This window comes from Melanotaenia boesemani, chromosome 24 (genome assembly GCF_017639745.1).
Source record: "Melanotaenia boesemani isolate fMelBoe1 chromosome 24, fMelBoe1.pri, whole genome shotgun sequence".
NCBI classification, from domain to species: domain Eukaryota; kingdom Metazoa; phylum Chordata; class Actinopteri; order Atheriniformes; family Melanotaeniidae; genus Melanotaenia; species Melanotaenia boesemani.
In genome coordinates, this window is record NC_055705.1 from 2,086,159 (window position 1) to 2,104,267 (window position 18,109).

At 41.4% G+C, this 18,109-nt stretch overlaps 1 protein-coding gene across 1 annotated transcript; it reads left to right on the forward strand.

The window, feature by feature from the left end:
• Positions 1-17,028, forward strand: LOC121635261 (NACHT, LRR and PYD domains-containing protein 12-like). Its single transcript, XM_041978377.1, has 8 exons — positions 1-96; positions 316-566; positions 3,003-3,074; positions 8,049-9,837; positions 9,961-10,134; positions 14,907-15,080; positions 15,702-15,748; positions 15,868-17,028. Exons 1-8 carry the CDS (start codon positions 86-88, stop codon positions 16,401-16,403), a joined length of 3,054 nt encoding a protein of 1,017 aa, XP_041834311.1. The 5' UTR covers positions 1-85; the 3' UTR covers positions 16,404-17,028.
• The last annotated feature ends 1,081 nt before the right edge of the window (positions 17,029-18,109 follow it).

Below are 18,109 nucleotides of genomic sequence, written 5' to 3' on the forward strand. Positions count from 1 at the left end.
GTCACCATAATGTCAGAGCCAGTCGTGATCCAGAAGGCAGCCCTGTGGCACCATCACCAATGATCAGATCTGTAACTCGGCCAGCATGAGCCTTGGGTATGTAGAAATACAACAATCTCTAATCTGTTCTGTCATCTGGAAAGAAAACCATGTTGCCATCATACTTAACCAGTAAATAGTGATGATAATATATGATAAATTAAATTAAATAATAAATTAAAAGTGTGATGGGCTGGTGGATTGTAACATGATGTGTCATGCTGACCCGGATTCATTCTGTCCCTGACGTGAAAACCTCCTGTCATGTCTCTGCAGATCAGAAATGGAGAAGCCTGTAAGGCAGCAGCTGCTGGAAATGCTGCAGGATTTCGGAGAGGAAGACTTCGAACTTTTCCGCTGGCACCTTCAGAATCCCGAGTTGCTGGATGGATTTGAAGCCATCAAAAAGTGCAATCTGGAGAAAGCAAACAGAATGGTTACAGTGGATTTACTTGTTGAGATGTATACCACTGAACACGTGATGGAGGTTATGAATTTGATACTAAAGAAGATGAAGTTGATTAACGGTCAGTCAAAGAAAAAGGAAGACATAAAAATCTGTTGGGATGCTGTGTAAATAAACACAAAATTCTCATCAACCCAACCCATCAATTCCAGGGTGGTGTTCAGCACGGTGTAAAAAGTAGTTCCAGGGTGATGTTCAACACGGTGTAAAAAGTAGTTTCAGGGTGATGTTCAACACGGTGTAAAAAGTAGTTTCAGGGTGATGTTCAACACGGTGTAAAAAGTAGTTCCAGGGTGATGTTCAACACGGTGTAAAAAGTAGTTCCAGGGTGATGTTCAGCACGGTGTAAAAAGTAGTTTCAGGGTGATGTTCAACACGGTGTAAAAAGTAGTTCCAGGGTGATGTTCAACACGGTGTAAAAAGTAGTTCCAGGGTGATGTTCAGCACGGTGTAAAAAGTAGTTTCAGGGTGATGTTCAACACGGTGTAAAAAGTAGTTCCAGGGTGATGTTCAACACGGTGTAAAAAGGAGTTTCAGGGTGATGTTCAACACGGTGTAAAAAGTAGTTTCAGGGTGATGTTCAACACGGTGTAAAAAGTAGTTCCAGGGTGATGTTCAACACGGTGTAAAAAGTAGTTCCAGGGTGATGTTCAGCACGGTGTAAAAAGTAGTTTCAGGGTGATGTTCAACACGGTGTAAAAAGTAGTTCCAGGGTGATGTTCAACACGGTGTAAAAAGTAGTTCCAGGGTGATGTTCAGCACGGTGTAAAAAGTAGTTTCAGGGTGATGTTCAACACGGTGTAAAAAGTAGTTCCAGGGTGATGTTCAACACGGTGTAAAAAGTAGTTCCAGGGTGATGTTCAATACGGTGTAAAAAGTAGTTTCCGGGTGATGTTCAGCACGGTGTAAAAAGTAGTTCCAGGGTGATGTTCAACACGGTGTAAAAAGTAGTTCCAGGGTGATGTTCAGCACGGTGTAAAAAGTAGTTCCAGGGTGATGTTCAGCACGGTGTAAAAAGTAGTTCCAGGGTGATGTTCAACACGGTGTAAAAAGTAGTTCCAGGGTGATGTTCGGCACAGTGTAAAAAGTAGTTCCAGGGTGATGTTCGGCACGGTGTAAAAAGTAGTTCCAGGGTTATGTTCAGCACGGTGTAAAAAGTAGTTCCAGGGTGATGTTCAGCACAGTGTAAAAAGTAGTTCCAGGGTGATGTTCAACACGGTGTAAAAAGTAGTTCCAGGGTGATGTTCAGCACAGTGTAAAAAGTAGTTCCAGGGTGATGTTCAGCACGGTGTAAAAAGTAGTTCCAGGGTGATGTTCAGCACAGTGTAAAAAGTGGTTCCAGGGTGTTGTTCAGCACGGTGTAAAAAGTAGTTCCAGGGTGATGTTGAACACGGTGTAAAAAGTAGTTCCAGGGTGATGTTGAGCACGGTGTAAAAAGTAGTTCCAGGGTGATGTTCAACACGGTGTAAAAAGTAGTTCCAGGGTGATGTTCAGCATGGTGTAAAAAGTAGTTCCAGGGTGATGTTCAACACGGTGTAAAAAGTAGTTCCAGGGTGGTGTTCAACATGGTGTAAAAAGTAGTTCCAGGGTGATGTTCAGCACGGTGTAAAAAGTAGTTCCAGGGTGGTGTTCAGCATGGTGTAAAAAGTAGTTCCAGGGTGGTGTTCAGCATGGTGTAAAAAGTAGTAGATCAGGTCTGTTTTTAATTAAGTGCTGCTTGAGGGCCCAAACGTCAGAAGCATTTAATTTTTTTTTAACTTTAGTGGTGGGATCTTCAATCTTTGCAGTCTTAAACTGAAGCATATTTTTTCTAAAAATTGTTCCACAGTTTTAGACCCAGTTCGTCTCAGATTTGTCTGAGAGACTCTGCCTCTCTGAAATGCTCCATGTATACCAGTCATGTTACTGACCTGTTGCCAGGTAACCTGGTTAGTTGTCCAATGCTCCTCCAGGTGTTTCTGGTTTGTACCAGGTACTTTTCCAGCCTGTTGTTGCTCTTGTTCCAATTATTTGGAGATGTGTTGCTGCTATCAAATTTAAAATGTGTTAATATTTTTCATGAAATGGTAAAATGTCTCAGTTTTCTGTATCTAATCATCTTTGTTGGATTATGCTAGTGCCAGTGGTAAACCACTGCAGGCCCCTAAGCAAAGCCCATGGCAGCCCCCTGCTCTAACAAATCTAGAGATGGGTAAAATGTAGAACCGGATTACCCAGCTGGGATTAAAATTAATTAATAGTAATGAAGATTTTGATCTTCTAAAATGAATAAAATATAGAGTAAAATATAGCATTATGAAAGTGTAAATCATTTCATTCTGCTTTTTACGATCATTTTACAATCATTTATAACCTGAAGCTTAACTTGATATTCTGCGATTTCATATTTGGTGCATGAGGACACATTCCTTCTCTTTAATACTCTTTATAACTTTCAAACTATGCAATCCTCAGAAAAGGACCAGTTTATGATTTCAGATGCACTTTGTTCCAACAGGAGAACCTTCAAAAAATGTGTTGAGAGACCAATCATCAGGTGCAGCTTCATCACCTTCAACAGCCTCAGCAGGTAGAAGTTCTTTTTTTTTCAGAAGACCATAACTCAGAAACAAATGAAGCCGATCTAACTGGACGGTGGAACTTTAACTGCTTTAACTAAAAGAATAATGAACTTGGTGGATCTCTCTACTCACTGCTGCTAATGATTCTTAAAGCTTATTTGAAAAATGAAAATCTGACAGTACGTCAGATATTTGGCATTTTCAGTTAGATGTATACATAAAATATACATTAAGCATTAATTTAGTAATGCTTTATTTAAGACATGTTTACCTTTGTGTAAGACAAATTTTAATTTGTATGCGATTAATTTATATTTATTTATAATTTAAGCCAATCAGCACACTGATTAACCTTTGCTTTAGTCTATTAATTTAGACTTTTTTATTTCAATGTTTTTTATTTCAGTGTTTTTATTGGATTTTCCATACATAGACAACTTAAACAGAAACAACAGAAAACATGGTATTGCACCCAGCTGCCAAATTATATATACATTGGGGGGGGGGGGGGGTAAAGGGTTAACTTAACCTATCAGTTTGTAGGGACATTCTCAAAGTACAAAACAAATGGATGCCAAAGCCTGCTAAACTTTTGTATAGAGCCTTGAGTCCTGTGGGTTGTTCCACTCTCAGATATGCCATCACGACCATCATCCAACGTCTATGACAGGGTGCTTCAGTTTTTTTCCAGCCAAGCAAAATAAGCTGCCGTGCAAGAAGTGTTGTGAAGGCCACAATGGGGGCATGGGTGGCCGGAATTTTACAGTCCCATGGCATCGCCCCAAATAATGCTGTAACAGGGTTTAATGGAATTCTTATGTTCCTGCGATGGTATTAAAAACCCCCTCCCAAAAGCCCTTCAGCAATGGGCAGGACCAGAACATATGACTGAGTGTGTCCGGATCACATTTAAACCTCTGACAAGTCTCATCCGTTCCTGGAAAAAGTTTGGTGGGCTTACTATTGGAAAAGTAAAGTCTATGAGGGACCTTAAATTGAAGCAGCCCATGTCTGATACATATAGATATAGATGAAGTATGTACCCAGCCAACTGCCCTCTTCCATTCCACAGGAGCGATATTCAAGCCTAGTTCTATCTCCCACTGCTGTCTAACACGGTCCAGAGAGGAGGCCACTGACTCCTGCAAGAGATCATATATAGTGGATACTGCCCCCTTTTTTAGGCGATTCACATTTAAGCAGTCCTCCAACCACACAGCCTGTGGGGACTGGAAGGAGGGGGGAAAGTGTTTTTTGACAAAACTACGAACTTGTAGGTACCTGAAAAAATGTGATTGTGGAATGTGGAATTTTGACCTCAAATGCTCAAATGACATAAAGTTACCTTCTGTGAAGAAATCCCTAACCACCTCTATACCCCTTCTTCTCCAAATCTGAAAGGCTGTATCAGTTAATGACGGAGGGAAGAGGGCATTTGCACAGATGGGGGCCATGGGAAGACCCTGTCTACACCCAAAGGGAATTCGCAGCTGCTTCCATATTTTGAGCGAACCTTGGGTCACATGTTTATGGCAGATTAATCCCTTCCTGATCGGTAGTGGAGCACAAATTAAGGAATTCAATGCCACAGGGCTGTAGGAACGCTGCTCCGTAAGAGCCCAAAGAGGCATTTGCTCCCCATCACAAGATTGAATCAGAAAGTTTAGTTTAGATGTGTTAACTGCCCAGTAATAATACATGTAATTTGGCATGGCTAACTCCCCCTTCTCCCTCCGTTTTTCTAGGCACTCTTTCCTTACCCCACGGTATTTTCTTATTCCAAATATACAGAGAGATAGCCTTATCTAGTTCTTTGAAGAATGACTTTGCTATAAATACTGGAATGGTTTGGAAGAGAAACAAACATTTTGTCACTGATACCCCCAATTAGGTAAATCTGTCTTTGCATATCCTAAATGGATAAGTGTCCAACACTATTTGATCCATTTTATTATTGACTGGAGAAATTAGACTCTTTGCAAAATTTATCTTATACCCTGATAAGGAGCCAAAATCTCTGATAATTTTCATAGCAGCTGGAATGGAATCACAGGGATTAGACAGAAAAAGTAAGAGGTCATCGGCATATAATGCCAGTTTGTGTATGTATCCTCCTCTGTTAATTCCTCCCAAATTGCTATCCTTTCTCAGTGACACAGCTGGGGCTCAATAGCAACATCAAACAGCAGAGGAGATAGGGGACACCCCTGCCTTGTTCCCCTAAATAGGGAAAAATATTTTGATATGATATTATTTGACTTGACTGCAGCCCGGGGACAGGTGTACAACAGGTCTACCCACAAGCAAAACAAAGGTCCAAAGCCAAAACTGTTTAGGGCTGGAAGCAGATATTTGTGTTCAATTCTGTCTAATGCTTTATGGGCGTCTAATGCAATGATAGCCTCTGGGACGGCATTGCTACCTGTTAAATACAGTATATTATATACTCGGCGGAGATTACTGTACAGCTGCCTGCCTTTTATAAACCCTGTCTGATCAGAGTGGATAATTTGATCCAACACTCGCTCCAATCTGTCTGCTAGTACCCTTGTCAAAATCTTATAATCACAGCAGAGCAAGCTCACTGGACGATAGGACTCGCACTGTAATGGGTCCTTATCCTTATTCAGAAGTACTGTAATGATGGCCTGCGTCATTGTTACAGGCAGAGTTTTGGCTCTGAAAGCCTCATCATACACTTTACTTAATAAAGGGAGCAATCTAGTTGAGAAGATTCGGAAAAATTCAACTGGGAATCCATCAGGACCTGGAGCGTTGCCTGATTTAATTTTCCCAACTGCCCTTTCTATTTCCAGTAGCTGTATATCACCCTCTAAGCCGTCTCTGTCTACTTCTGCCAACGTTTAGAGTCAGAGGTGTATAGCTCTTCAAAAAATGTCTTAAACAATTTATTAATCAAGAGTTTATTAGTGATGATGTTACCGTCTTTATCCTTAACTGCTGATATGTAGGTAGCTGCTGCTATTTGTTTCAGCTGATGACCTAGCATCCGATTTGCCTTCTCTCCATGCTCAAATACTGTTGCGATTTGATATGCATGTCCATGGCCCTTTCATTCATCAGGAGATCAAATTCAGCTTGAAGTTGTGTCCTTTCCTTCCATAAATCTGCAGATGGTGAGACCGCTTGACATTGATCAACTGATTTTTACCTGTCACTAATATCAGATAAGCGCTTCTTTTTTCTCTTAGAGTGACTCGCACTATATGAAATTATGTGACCCCGTATAACCGCTTTAAGCGATTCCCACAGAAGGGAATAGCTTACCTCCGGGGAACTGTTGGTGTCAAGGAAGAGGTCAATTTGTGCATTTATGAATTCCACAAATTCGTTATCTGCCAGAAATCTTGTATTGAGTTGCCATTGTGGCCTGGGAGGAGCCTTATTCAGAAAGCGGAGACTCAAGATCACAGGACTATGATCTGATATTACTATGCTTTCATAGTCAACTGATCTTAGGAAGGGAAGAAGTCTATGATCCAGTAGAAAATATCAATTCTAGAGTACGATTTATGTGGTGGGGAAAAGAAAGATAACTTTTTTGAGGTTGGGTATTTCAACCTCCATAAGTCCACCATTCCATAAGTCTGGAGAAACGAATTAATACACTGAGCAGAGTTACTTAAGGAGGTGCTGGTATTGTGATTTGGGCAAGAGTGGTCTCATGTCGGATGCAGAACACAGTTAAAGTCCCCACCGAGTATTAAATAGTACTGGTCCAACTCTGGAAGGAGGGAAAAAAAATCTTGGAAGAACTGTCCATTATCCCAATTAGGGGCATTAGCCAGTATCACAGGCATATTACATAACACTCCCTGGACAATAACATAGCAGCCATCCTTGTCTTGGATTGTATTAAGCTCCCTGAATTGTACTAATTTGTGTATCAGTATCGCCACACCCCTAGCTTTACAGTTAAAGGAGAAATGGAAGGTTTGTGTGTAGCCTGCTTTTGTACTTATCCTGCTTTAATAAGTGTGTTTCCTGAACATACACAATGTCACTCTTTAATTTGTTTAAGTGAAGAAACACCTTGTCACATTTGACTGGATGGTTAAGACCTCAGACGTTCCAGCTCACCACTTTGACCTCAACCGCAGAGGACTCACTACCGGATGGCATATTGAGAGTAATCTGGATAATGTAGTGACTGAGCCCCACATCTGTCCACTGGCCCACCATGATCCAGACACCCATGCAGCCATCGCAGCCACCCTCCTGTAACACATCTGTAGGAATGTAATTATGAAAGGTAGAAAGTCCAACTGAGAACAACTGTTTGTTATCCAATTAAAACAAATCATATATGCTAATTCATGGGAATAATTTCATAGCTAATGAAAACCATAGCACTGGTTTCAATTCATTTCCCCAACCTGAGCTTGCAAGGGGTGGCAGGCAACAGCCGAAAAGGAAAAACAACCTTTTAAAAGGAAGGAAAAACCTCTGGCAGAACCTGGAGTCCAGGACTGTGTACAGAAATATAGTCACCCAGGAAAAATTGATTACTCCCCTGTGTTTGTATACAGGCAGTCCAAATAAATAACCAGTTGAACTCTGAATGTAGATCAACTCAACCGTGCATGTTACTGGGCTGGCTGGTTGGAGTTTTAAACACTGGCCTCTTAATATGTTTTTATCATGTTTACTGGGTTCACATACTTTCAGTCTGTCCCACCTAAACTGCATTTTGAAATGATTTCATATGGAATATGGTGAAGAATATTGCTCGTTCTTTACTGTAAATGATTATGTTTGCAGGATAAAACTCTTTTTGCATTTCAGCACCTCAATGTACAAACTTACAACAAGAGAAAACAATCACAAAGCTAACACTAAAGTCAACATTTGTATTTTTACATGCAGCTAAAGTGTCTGAGTTTGATTAATGTTCCTTGATAATGAATGCTTAACTAAAAGCAAATTGCACTGGAAAAACTCATCTCTCATTTTCTCTTCAGATGCTCTTCACAGTTGTCTCCCTAAATTTAAGTCAAACTTGAAGAAGAAGTTCCAGTGTGTGTTTGAGGGAATCGCTAAAGCAGGAAACCCAACCTTTCTGAACCAGATCTACACAGAGCTCTACATCACAGAGGGAGGAACTGCAGAAGTCAATGAAGAACATGAGGTCAGACAGATTGAAACAGCATCCAGGAAACCAAACAGGCCAGAAACAACCATCAGACAAGAAGACATCTTTAAACTCCCACCTGGAAGAGATGAACCAATCAGAACAGTGATGACAAAGGGAGTGGCTGGCATTGGGAAAACTGTCTTAACACAGAAGTTCACTCTGGACTGGGCTGAAGACAAAGCCCACCAGGACATCCAGTTCTTGTTTCCACTGACTTTCAGAGAGCTGAATGTGCTGAAAGAGGAAAAGTTCAGCTTGGTGGAACTTGTTCATCACTTCTTCAATGACACTAAAGAAATATTTGATTTGGATGAGTTTCAGGTTGTTTTCATCTTTGATGGTCTGGATGAGAGTCGACTTCCTCTGGACTTCAGAAAAGTTCTGACCGACCCTAAGAAGTCCACCTCAGTGGATGTGCTGCTGACTAACCTCATCAGGGGGAAACTGCTTCCCTCTGCTCGCCTCTGGATAACCACACGACCTGCAGCAGCCAATCAGATCCCTCCTGACTGTGTTGACATGACAACAGAGATCAGAGGGTTCACTGACCCTCAGAAGGAGGAGTACTTCAGGAAAAGGTTCAGAGATGAGGAGCAGGCCAGCAGGATCATCTCCCACATGAAGACATCACGAAGCCTCCACATCATGTGCCACATCCCAGTCTTCTGCTGGATCACTGCTACAGTTCTGGAGGATGTGCTGGAAACCAGAGAGGGAGGAGAGCTGCCCAAGACCCTGACTGAGATGTACATCCACTTCCTGGTGGTCCAGACCAAAGTCAAGAAGGTCAAGTATGATGGAGGAGCTGAGACAGATCCACTCTGGAGTCCAGAGAGCAGGAAGATGATTGAGTCTCTGGGAAAACTGGCTTTTGATCAGCTGCAGAAAGGAAACCTGATCTTCTATGAACCAGACCTGACAGAGTGTGGCATCGATATCACAGCAGCCTCAGTTTACTCAGGAGTGTTCACACAGATCTTTAAAGAGGAGAGAGGACTGTACCAGGAGAAGGTGTTCAGCTTCGTCCATCTGAGTGTTCAGGAGTTTCTGGCCGCTCTTTATGTTCGTCTGACCTTCATCAATACTGGAGTCAATCTGTTTGAAGAGGAACAAAAAATTTCAAAACTCTTTAAAGTCTTTGGGAAAAAGGTCAAAGTTAAACCCTTCAACCAGAGTGCTGTAAACAAGGCCTTACAGAGCCCAAATGGACACCTGGACTTGTTCCTCCGCTTCCTCCTGGGTCTTTCACTGCAGACCAATCAGAGTCGTCTACGAGGTCTGCTGGCAGAGACAGGAAGTAGCTCAGAGACCAATCAGGAAACAGTCCAGTACATCAAGGAGAAGATCAGTGAGAATCATTCTGCAGAGAGAAGCATCAATCTGTTCCACTGTCTGAATGAACTGAATGATCGTTCTCTAGTGGAGGAGGTCCAACAGTCCCTGAGATCAGGAAGTCTCTCCACAGAGAACCTGTCTCCTGCTCAGTGGTCGGCTCTGGCCTTCATCTTACTGTCATCAGAACAAGATCTGGATGTGTTTGACCTGAAGAAATACTCTGCTTCAGAGGAGGCTCTTCTGAGGCTGCTGCCAGTGGTCAAAGCCTCTAACAAAGCTTTGTACGTAGTAATATGATCAGATTTTTTTCCTAAAAATACAGCTTTTTTCTTATACGCAATAACATATTTTAACAATATTATCATAACTAATAATATACATTGCATTTATTATTGACTCCACAGACTGAGTGGCTGTAACCTCTCTTGGAGAAGCTATGAATCGTTGTCCTTAGTTCTCAGCTCTCACTCCTCCAGTCTTAAAGAGCTGGACCTGAGTAACAACGACCTTCGGGATTCAGGAGTGAAGAAGCTTTGTGATGGACTGAAGAGTTCACATTGTAAAATGGAAATACTCAGGTCAGAATTTATCTTTTAAATTGATTCCCACCCATCAATATTTTTTTTTCCTTTTATTGAATACTGTCTGCTACAAGAACCACACTAACTTCTTATGCCCACATACAACCCCATTTAAATAAAGCTGAATTATCCTTTTAAAACAGAGAATAGATAAGTTGAAAAACATTTCCTTTATGTGTGTCAAATAATGTCATGAGGAATAAATGTTCATCAGGGTAATGGCCTGGGGGAAGAAACTGTCTCTGTGGCTGGTGGTTTTGGGTTAAGTGCTTTGTAGCGCCTACAAGCCCGGAGGAGCTATAAAAGTGTGTGTGCAGGGTGTGAAGAGTCAGCAGAGATGTTATCAGCCTGTTTGCTTAACTTGGACAGGTACAAGTCCTGGATGGAGGGTAGGGTGACCCTGATTATCTCCCCTGCATACCTGATTGTCCTTTGCGCTTGTGCCTTTCCAGTTTGGTGGCTGATCAAAACCAGACAATGATGAGTGTGCAGAGTACAGACTGGATAATGGTGGTGTAAAAGGTAATCAGCAGCTCCTGTGGCAGGTTAAACTTACTGAGCTGTTACAGGAAGTACAACCTCTCCTGGGCCATTTTCCTGACAGAGTCTATGTAAGGCTTCCATTTCAAATCCCAAGAGAGTAGACACTGTGTTGTTGAGGATGGTGAGGGTGGCAGGTGTCGTAATTGGTGTAGAGGGAGAAGAGCAGTGGGGAGAGGACACAGCCCTGGGGGGACCCAATAGGTGCGTTTCCATCACCCCTGGAATAGTGCAAAAGCTAAATATCGCAATTAAAAAATGGTAATGGAAACACCTACATTTCGAAAAAAAAAAAAAAAACCTCTCAAATATCGCTAAAAAGTTTTTACGCTCTTATGAGGCAGTTTTCCAGACGTGTCGATATAGGAGTATATTGCAAAAGTGTGATGGAAACACTCGCACTTACTCTTCATCGGGTCATGTGACCAGTTCATTTCAAATTGAGATGGCGCAGTCTGAGTAGATACAGGAGGAGTCGGAATCTTTTTACAAATGATTAAAAAAATATTTTTTTCTTTCATTTTTTTTATTTATTAAACAGGAAAAGATTAAAACAATCGGGCCTGACTCAGTTTAAGAACTGTTTTTCAGCAGGTTCCTGCTCTACAGAACATACAAACCAGACACACATCACAAATTTCAAGACAAGACAGTACAATCATACAAACACACACCAAGAGAAGCAGCTTTAGGGGAGGCTATGGAGCCACCTCAGTGGTCACAGCTGTACCTGACCATTAGATGGCGAGCAAATATTCTTTTAAATACTCTTTGTGATGTTATAGTCCTGATGTGCTGTGGGATCTCATTCCAGGCTTTAGTGAGCACATAAAAGAAAGCTCTCTGACCGTAGCAGTTCCTAAAGGCCGGTAAAGGCAAAAGTCCATTTGTAACAGATCTAGTCGAGCGTTCGGACCTTGAGCTGAGTTTTGGTACCAACGCAGTAAGTGCTGCTGAGATGTGTCCATTCAAGATTTAATAATACAATTTAATCCCATGGCTTATTGTATAGTTCTGAAATGTCAAAGCATTAGACAACGATAGTGCAGAGCAATGGTGAGTCCAGCCTGGAAGCCAGTTATGGATCTTGTGAGCTCTGTTATAGAGTCTTACTACTGGTTCAAGGATTTCATTTGTTGTAAGTGACCAAACAGGCAGACAATACGACAGAGTAGACATAATGATTGCATGGAGATATGTTTTAGAGACAGAGTGAGACAAATGTGGTCTAATTTTACTATAAACATATAACTTTTGATTTAACTTTCTGGTTAGGGTTTGGACATGCTCACAGTAAGTGAGATGTGAGTGAAGAGAGACTCCCAAATACTTGTAAGTGGAAACAACTTGTGGTTGGAGAATGTGATGGGATTGGATATGGATAACTGTCTCCTAGATGAGTAAAAGTACATGCTTTCTGTTTTCTTAACATTAAGTGTTAAATGATTATCTTGCAGCCAGTCATGCAAATGCTGCATATCTGTGTTAAGTTTGTGATTAATGGTGTCAGTGTTTGGGCCAGACAGAAAAATAACAGTATCATCAGCGTATAACAGAGAATTGGAAAAACTAAGCACATGAGGAAGATCATTAATGTCCAAAAGGAACAGTAAAGGACCTAAAATGCTGCCCTGTGGAACACCCATAGAACACCTTAGTGGCTGTGATGTTACTGAGCCAATTTTTACAGTCTGAGATCTGTCACTTAAATATGATGTAAACATGTTTATTGCAGAGGAGGACAAATGAAAAGAAAGAAGTTTATTTGAAGATTAACTGTATCGAAAACTTTTTGAAAATCTATGTATATAACTCCGGTAACATGACCTTTGTTTAGGGACGCACGTATCTGCTCTGTAAAAAGAAGCAAAGCCGACACGGTCGACCGCGAGGGTCGAAAACCATGTTAGAAGTCACTAAGCAGGTTATTATTTTCAAGGTAATTGATTAATTGATTATATAATTTTTTTCAAGTAACTTAGAGACAGTTGGGAGAATTGCAATCGGACGGTAGTTGGAAACATTTGTGGGATCATCAGACTTAAAAATGAGGGTGATCTGGGCAGTTTTCCACATGGCAGGAAACACTGATTGCCTAATACACAAGTTAACTAAATGGTGAAAAAGTAGTATAAGAGTACTAGCATGAGTTTTCAGAAAAGTCATGTTTAAGTTATTTACATCACAGGCATGGGGAACATTTAAAGAACACAAAATATTATTTAAATCATTTTGTGAGATTTCAGAAAAAGAGAATTGTTGAGATGCAGCTGATACTGATGGGAGAAATAGAGCAGCACTAAATTTGGAGGACAGTTCTTGTACGGATGCAATAAAATACTCATTAAAAGTACTGGTAATTTTATCATGATCAGTGATATATATATAATCGTCATCCTTGATAGCAAACAAGGGCGAAATGCAAGAGTTTTACAAAGATTTAGAAATCTCCATCCTCCTCAAAGCGGAGTCTCGTGGGACGAGATTTTACGAAAATAAAACACCATTCACTGGAAACACCTGCAAATCACAACTGCACTTTATCAGAATTTTAGAAATATCGCTTTTATTTTGCGAAATACTGTGATGGAAACACAGCTAGTGTTTGAAATACTGAAGGCTGTTACAACCTCGGCGAGAAGCGAAAACTTGATGCCATCAGAAGAAAATTATGTCATTTTGCTCTTGTGGACGTAAATGGGGACAGTTCTGGACACATCAGCCGAGGAAAACTTTCTTCTCATAGGGCTCTGAGGAGAACTGTGTGATTGGTCAGACATTTAAGGTGGTCCTGGTTAACTTGGAAAATAATAAAGTGGAAAATTATGGCTTCTGCATTTTCCCTGATTTGAGACTGAACGAATAGTTTTAATGAACAGCCGATCGAGGTAGTCAGAAAGTACGTAAATGTATACAAAATGTGGGATTTAAAGGCACAGACACCACCGCGTGCACAACCCCAGCCTGCCACAGTCTAAGTTTCTCATTAAAGGGAAAAAAGCTGCTCATTGCACATAAAACAGACACCCCTCTGCAGTTCTCCCTGCCCAGTCATGGACGAAGCTTCTCACAGAGAATGAAATCACCGGACCTTACAAAGTTTTTTCTTGTTGAAGAAAATAATCAGGAACAGTTTTTTCTTGTTCGGGAACAAGAACAAACTTCTTTGTAACAAGTTTGAGTGCTGGATGTGATGCCTCCCAGTCTCATCTGCTGCCTTCTGTCAGTCAGAAAACTGGGAATTCGCTGGCAGGTGGAGGTGGGCACTGTGAGCTGGGTGAGCTTTTCAGATGCCCTTTGGCCCATATGCTCCCTACATACGTAAATAGCGACATCCATTTCTAACGTTGTCATACATCCCCGTCCTCATACTTCCATGCATCTTTTGCGTTGCCATGGTTGTTAAGGCAAGGACAGTTTATTTCTACAGTACATTTCATGTACAGGACAATTCAAAGTATTTTACAGTATATTACAGATGGTGCACAGAAAGCATTAAAACGTTACATTAAAATGATTAAAAGTTACTGTGCAGATTTCATGTATTGCTGCATGAGAAAAGTCAATTCCTCCACTAGTGACTAGGGACTTTTTGAGTGTGAGAGCAGAGTTTTGAGAGTGCGTACGATGATATTTGAGCATGAAAACAAGAAATCTTGCTCTCAGATCCAACAGTTAGGCTCTTGATTAAAGAGGGAAATACCCCATAGTCGGCCAGCTGCTGTAACACTCCTGTTACACAAGCATGAGCAGGGACCAAGTTAGAAGAACTCCTGTGGGAAATAAACCAGTTAATATAGTTTCAAGGTGAGGGCAACATGGTGTGGACAGCACCTTATCAACCTATCTGAGGGACTTCATTAATATAAATGTCTGTTCCATGTCATGAAAATACATCTTTTCACCTTTCAGCTACATCACAATGTTGGTTAGACAGTGGAGAATCTTTTCCATGTCTTCAACAGACTCGTACTGGCTCGGATTTAATATTTACTTTTACCTTTGCTGTGAGATTATGTCTGTGATTTATAAAATGATTTATCACAGAACTTTATAAGGATATCTCTTGTCAGAATTCTTCATAGTTTTTTCACAATGATTTTGCTCTCATGGAACAATTTCTTCTGTTTTGTGCTGAACACCCACATGAAGCATTTTATTTACTGTAACGTGACTAATGATTTCAGAGCAGTTCTCAGAGTTTCTCTCACGGTTGGTGTTGTCTGCAGCCTGTCAGGATGTCTGATCACAGAGGACGGCTGTGCCTCTCTGGCCTCAGCTCTGACCTCCAACCCCTCCCATCTGACAGAGCTGGACCTGAGCTACAACCATCCAGGAGACTCAGGAGTGAAGCTGCTGACTAGTAAACTGAAGGATCCTCAGTGCAGACTCCAGACTCTCAGGTTTGGACATGGTGCTGCAGCCACACTGCTGCATTATCTACAACAGAGACACTAAAATCTAAAGTCGGTCATTATCACCATAAAAAATTTATTTTCTTCTTCAGGTCAAGCTGTAAATACATGACATTACTCACAAACCCTCTCTGTTCCTGCTAAGGCACAGTACAATTGATCAGGGTTTTAGTGTTATTGCAGGCAAATTTACAAAAACATTTATAGGATACAGTCCCTGGTTTTACACTCAATTCAGTGATGCTGTCAGAAAAAGAGGTCAAGCCTAGTCCAAGAGGATTCACCTTTAGGCAACAAATACACGACACGTCTGCAGCAGCAGGATTATTATCTAACAGCGCTCTCTGCTGCACCGTTTGGATCCTACGTTTGCCTTCAGACTAGGGCTGCTTGATGTAGAAAAAATATAATTATAATCAGTGTTTTTCTTGGGGAACCCCTTCACCCACCCGTCCTGAAACTGTGCTTTAAATATGTGCTCCTACCAGGTGGTCGTTTCTACATGCTGAACTGTTTCTTTTCAATGTAAAACAAAGAATATGAGAGCCAATGTCCATGTCTGCATGCTGAAAGAGAAAGTGCTGCTCTCATCCCCTTTTCTCCTTCCAGAATGAAACCTGCTGGAGAACGATGGTTGGCCCCAGGTCTGAGGAAGTGTACGTGTTTTTCACTATATTTATCACATTCAGCCATCTTCACACATCACTCATTCATCAATCAAAATCCAAGAGTTAACAATAACAGCAGCTGCATCATGTCTGTTCTCTCCCACCAGATTCATGCCAACTCACCATCAACACAAACACCGTGTACAACTACATCAAACTGTCGGACAACAACAGGACAGCGACACACGTGGAGCATGAGTTCCAGCAGTATCCGGATCATCCAGACAGATTTCACCAGCTGTGTCCTCAGCTGCTGTGCCGAGAAGGCCTGACTGGTCGGTTCTACTACGAGGTTGAGTGGAGAGGAGTGGTTAATTTTGCAGTGAGTTACAGAGGAATCAGCAGAAACGCCTTCGATGACTCCTGTGAGTTTGGAAAGAATGATCAGTCCTGGAACATGTCGCTCTATGATGGTTCACATTACAATGAGAATAAAACATCCGCCTCCTCATCATTGTCTAGCAGAGTGGCAGTGTACGTGGACTGTCCTGCTGGCACTCTGTCCTACTACAAAGTTTCCTCTGACACACTGACCCACATCCAAACCATCAACACCACATTCACAGAAGCTCTTTTTCCTGGATTTGGGTTTTGGTTCCATTTACCTGGCTCAGTAAGCCTCAGCAGACATAGAAAAAAATAAAGTCTCTTCTGTTTGATAAAACAGTCAGCATAGATTTCTCTTCATGTCCTACTCTAAAGCGTAAAAAGAAAAGAGTTGATCTGATGATGCCATGGAATGGATGCAGGAGACAGAAGAAGGCTGGACGGAAATTTAATTTAATGAAGACTCCTCAACACAAGCAACACAAATAAGACTAAGCAACACCTGACACAGAGAACTGGCAACGAAGAAGAGAAAACCTGGAGCACGGATACAGAGAGGATGATTACAGGATGCAGACTTGGTGATTAACCGGAAGTATAGAGGACAGAATACACAACAGGAAACAACTCGAAATAAAACAAAACAGAGCTAAATAATAACAGAAAAACAGACAGCAAGAGATCAAGAAAAGAAACCAGGGATCAGACGAGCCGTGAACGTTGATTTCGTGCTTGAAGTTCCTTCCATTCAGCCACCATGAAGGACTTTTCTGTAGGACGATTTTACAAGATACTTAATGATCATTCTGGACTTTAATTTTGCTTTTTACAGTTGAATTGTTGTGCTTGGACGACTGTTGCTGTTAGCATTAATTTCACTTTTCAAGTTCTGCCATGAATTTGTTTTTTCTTTTCTTTGACTTAAACTGTAAACGAGAAAAGTATAAATAAAATATTCAGCTGTTTGTAACCAGTGTGTCTTGTCAGTATCAAGCCTTTACACCTTTCCACCAGGAGTGTGTGCATCGCGTTCCAGCTGTCATTTCGCTCCGAGGTCAGTCCACAGCGGGAGCGCCGAGCCGTATCCACAAGATCACGAAGTCACAGGAGAAGTGGAGGTCTTGTGATTCTCCACTTCCAGAATAAACATGTTGTCGTCCACGATTTAAAAAAATTAAACAAAAACTGAGACCAGCTGACTGATTAATGACGTAACGTTTACATGGTTCAGCAGCACGAGGCGTTTGTAGGGATTTACCGGATGCTTTTACACCGCTGTGGTGTCTGATTTCCTGTCTGGCCCTGTATGAACTGCTGGGTTTGGTGCGTCCTGGTTAGCGGAGAACAGCAACGAGGCGTTTCTGGGACACTTCTGAGACGCACCGCGGCGCGCCCGGTGGGAATCAAACCTTTGACTGAAAAGGCCACGAACAGCACCGCAGCACATGCACCCAGTGGAAGTCGTTCCTAGTGTATGTGTCGAGTAATACAGGCAGTAATTTTAAAACGTCTATGCTGAGGTTTGTATAATTTCAGAGGAGTGGCATCATCATGTTCGACCACTGCAGGAGGAGGGGCTTGAAAATCCTAAAATAAAAAGTTTTAGTGTTCCATTTTAAAATTTCTAATTTATTAATATCATAACCAAAGTCAGTGTGACTAACTGAAGGTTCAGAGAGAGAAAAAACTGCAGTATCAAAAACAGTAATGATGGATGTCCCTTGAGGGCTCCATCACCCTTCATATAAAAAATGTTAAACCCAGAGGGCAGCGACTCTACAGATGGACAAGAATTTCTCCTGTCTTCATGAAACCATTGTTTTATGGCATTTTTAAATAGATACTGATAGCAATACGTTTTGCCCCATGAAGGGAAATCACAATTGTACAGTGTGCATTAATATTTAGTGATGGAGTACAAGCATTAAAATAAACTACGCTGCTAAGTAATGGATAATCTAACTAATCACTCTTCCTAATTACAACTCCTTTTACTCCGTTACCGAGGATAAAACGTTACTA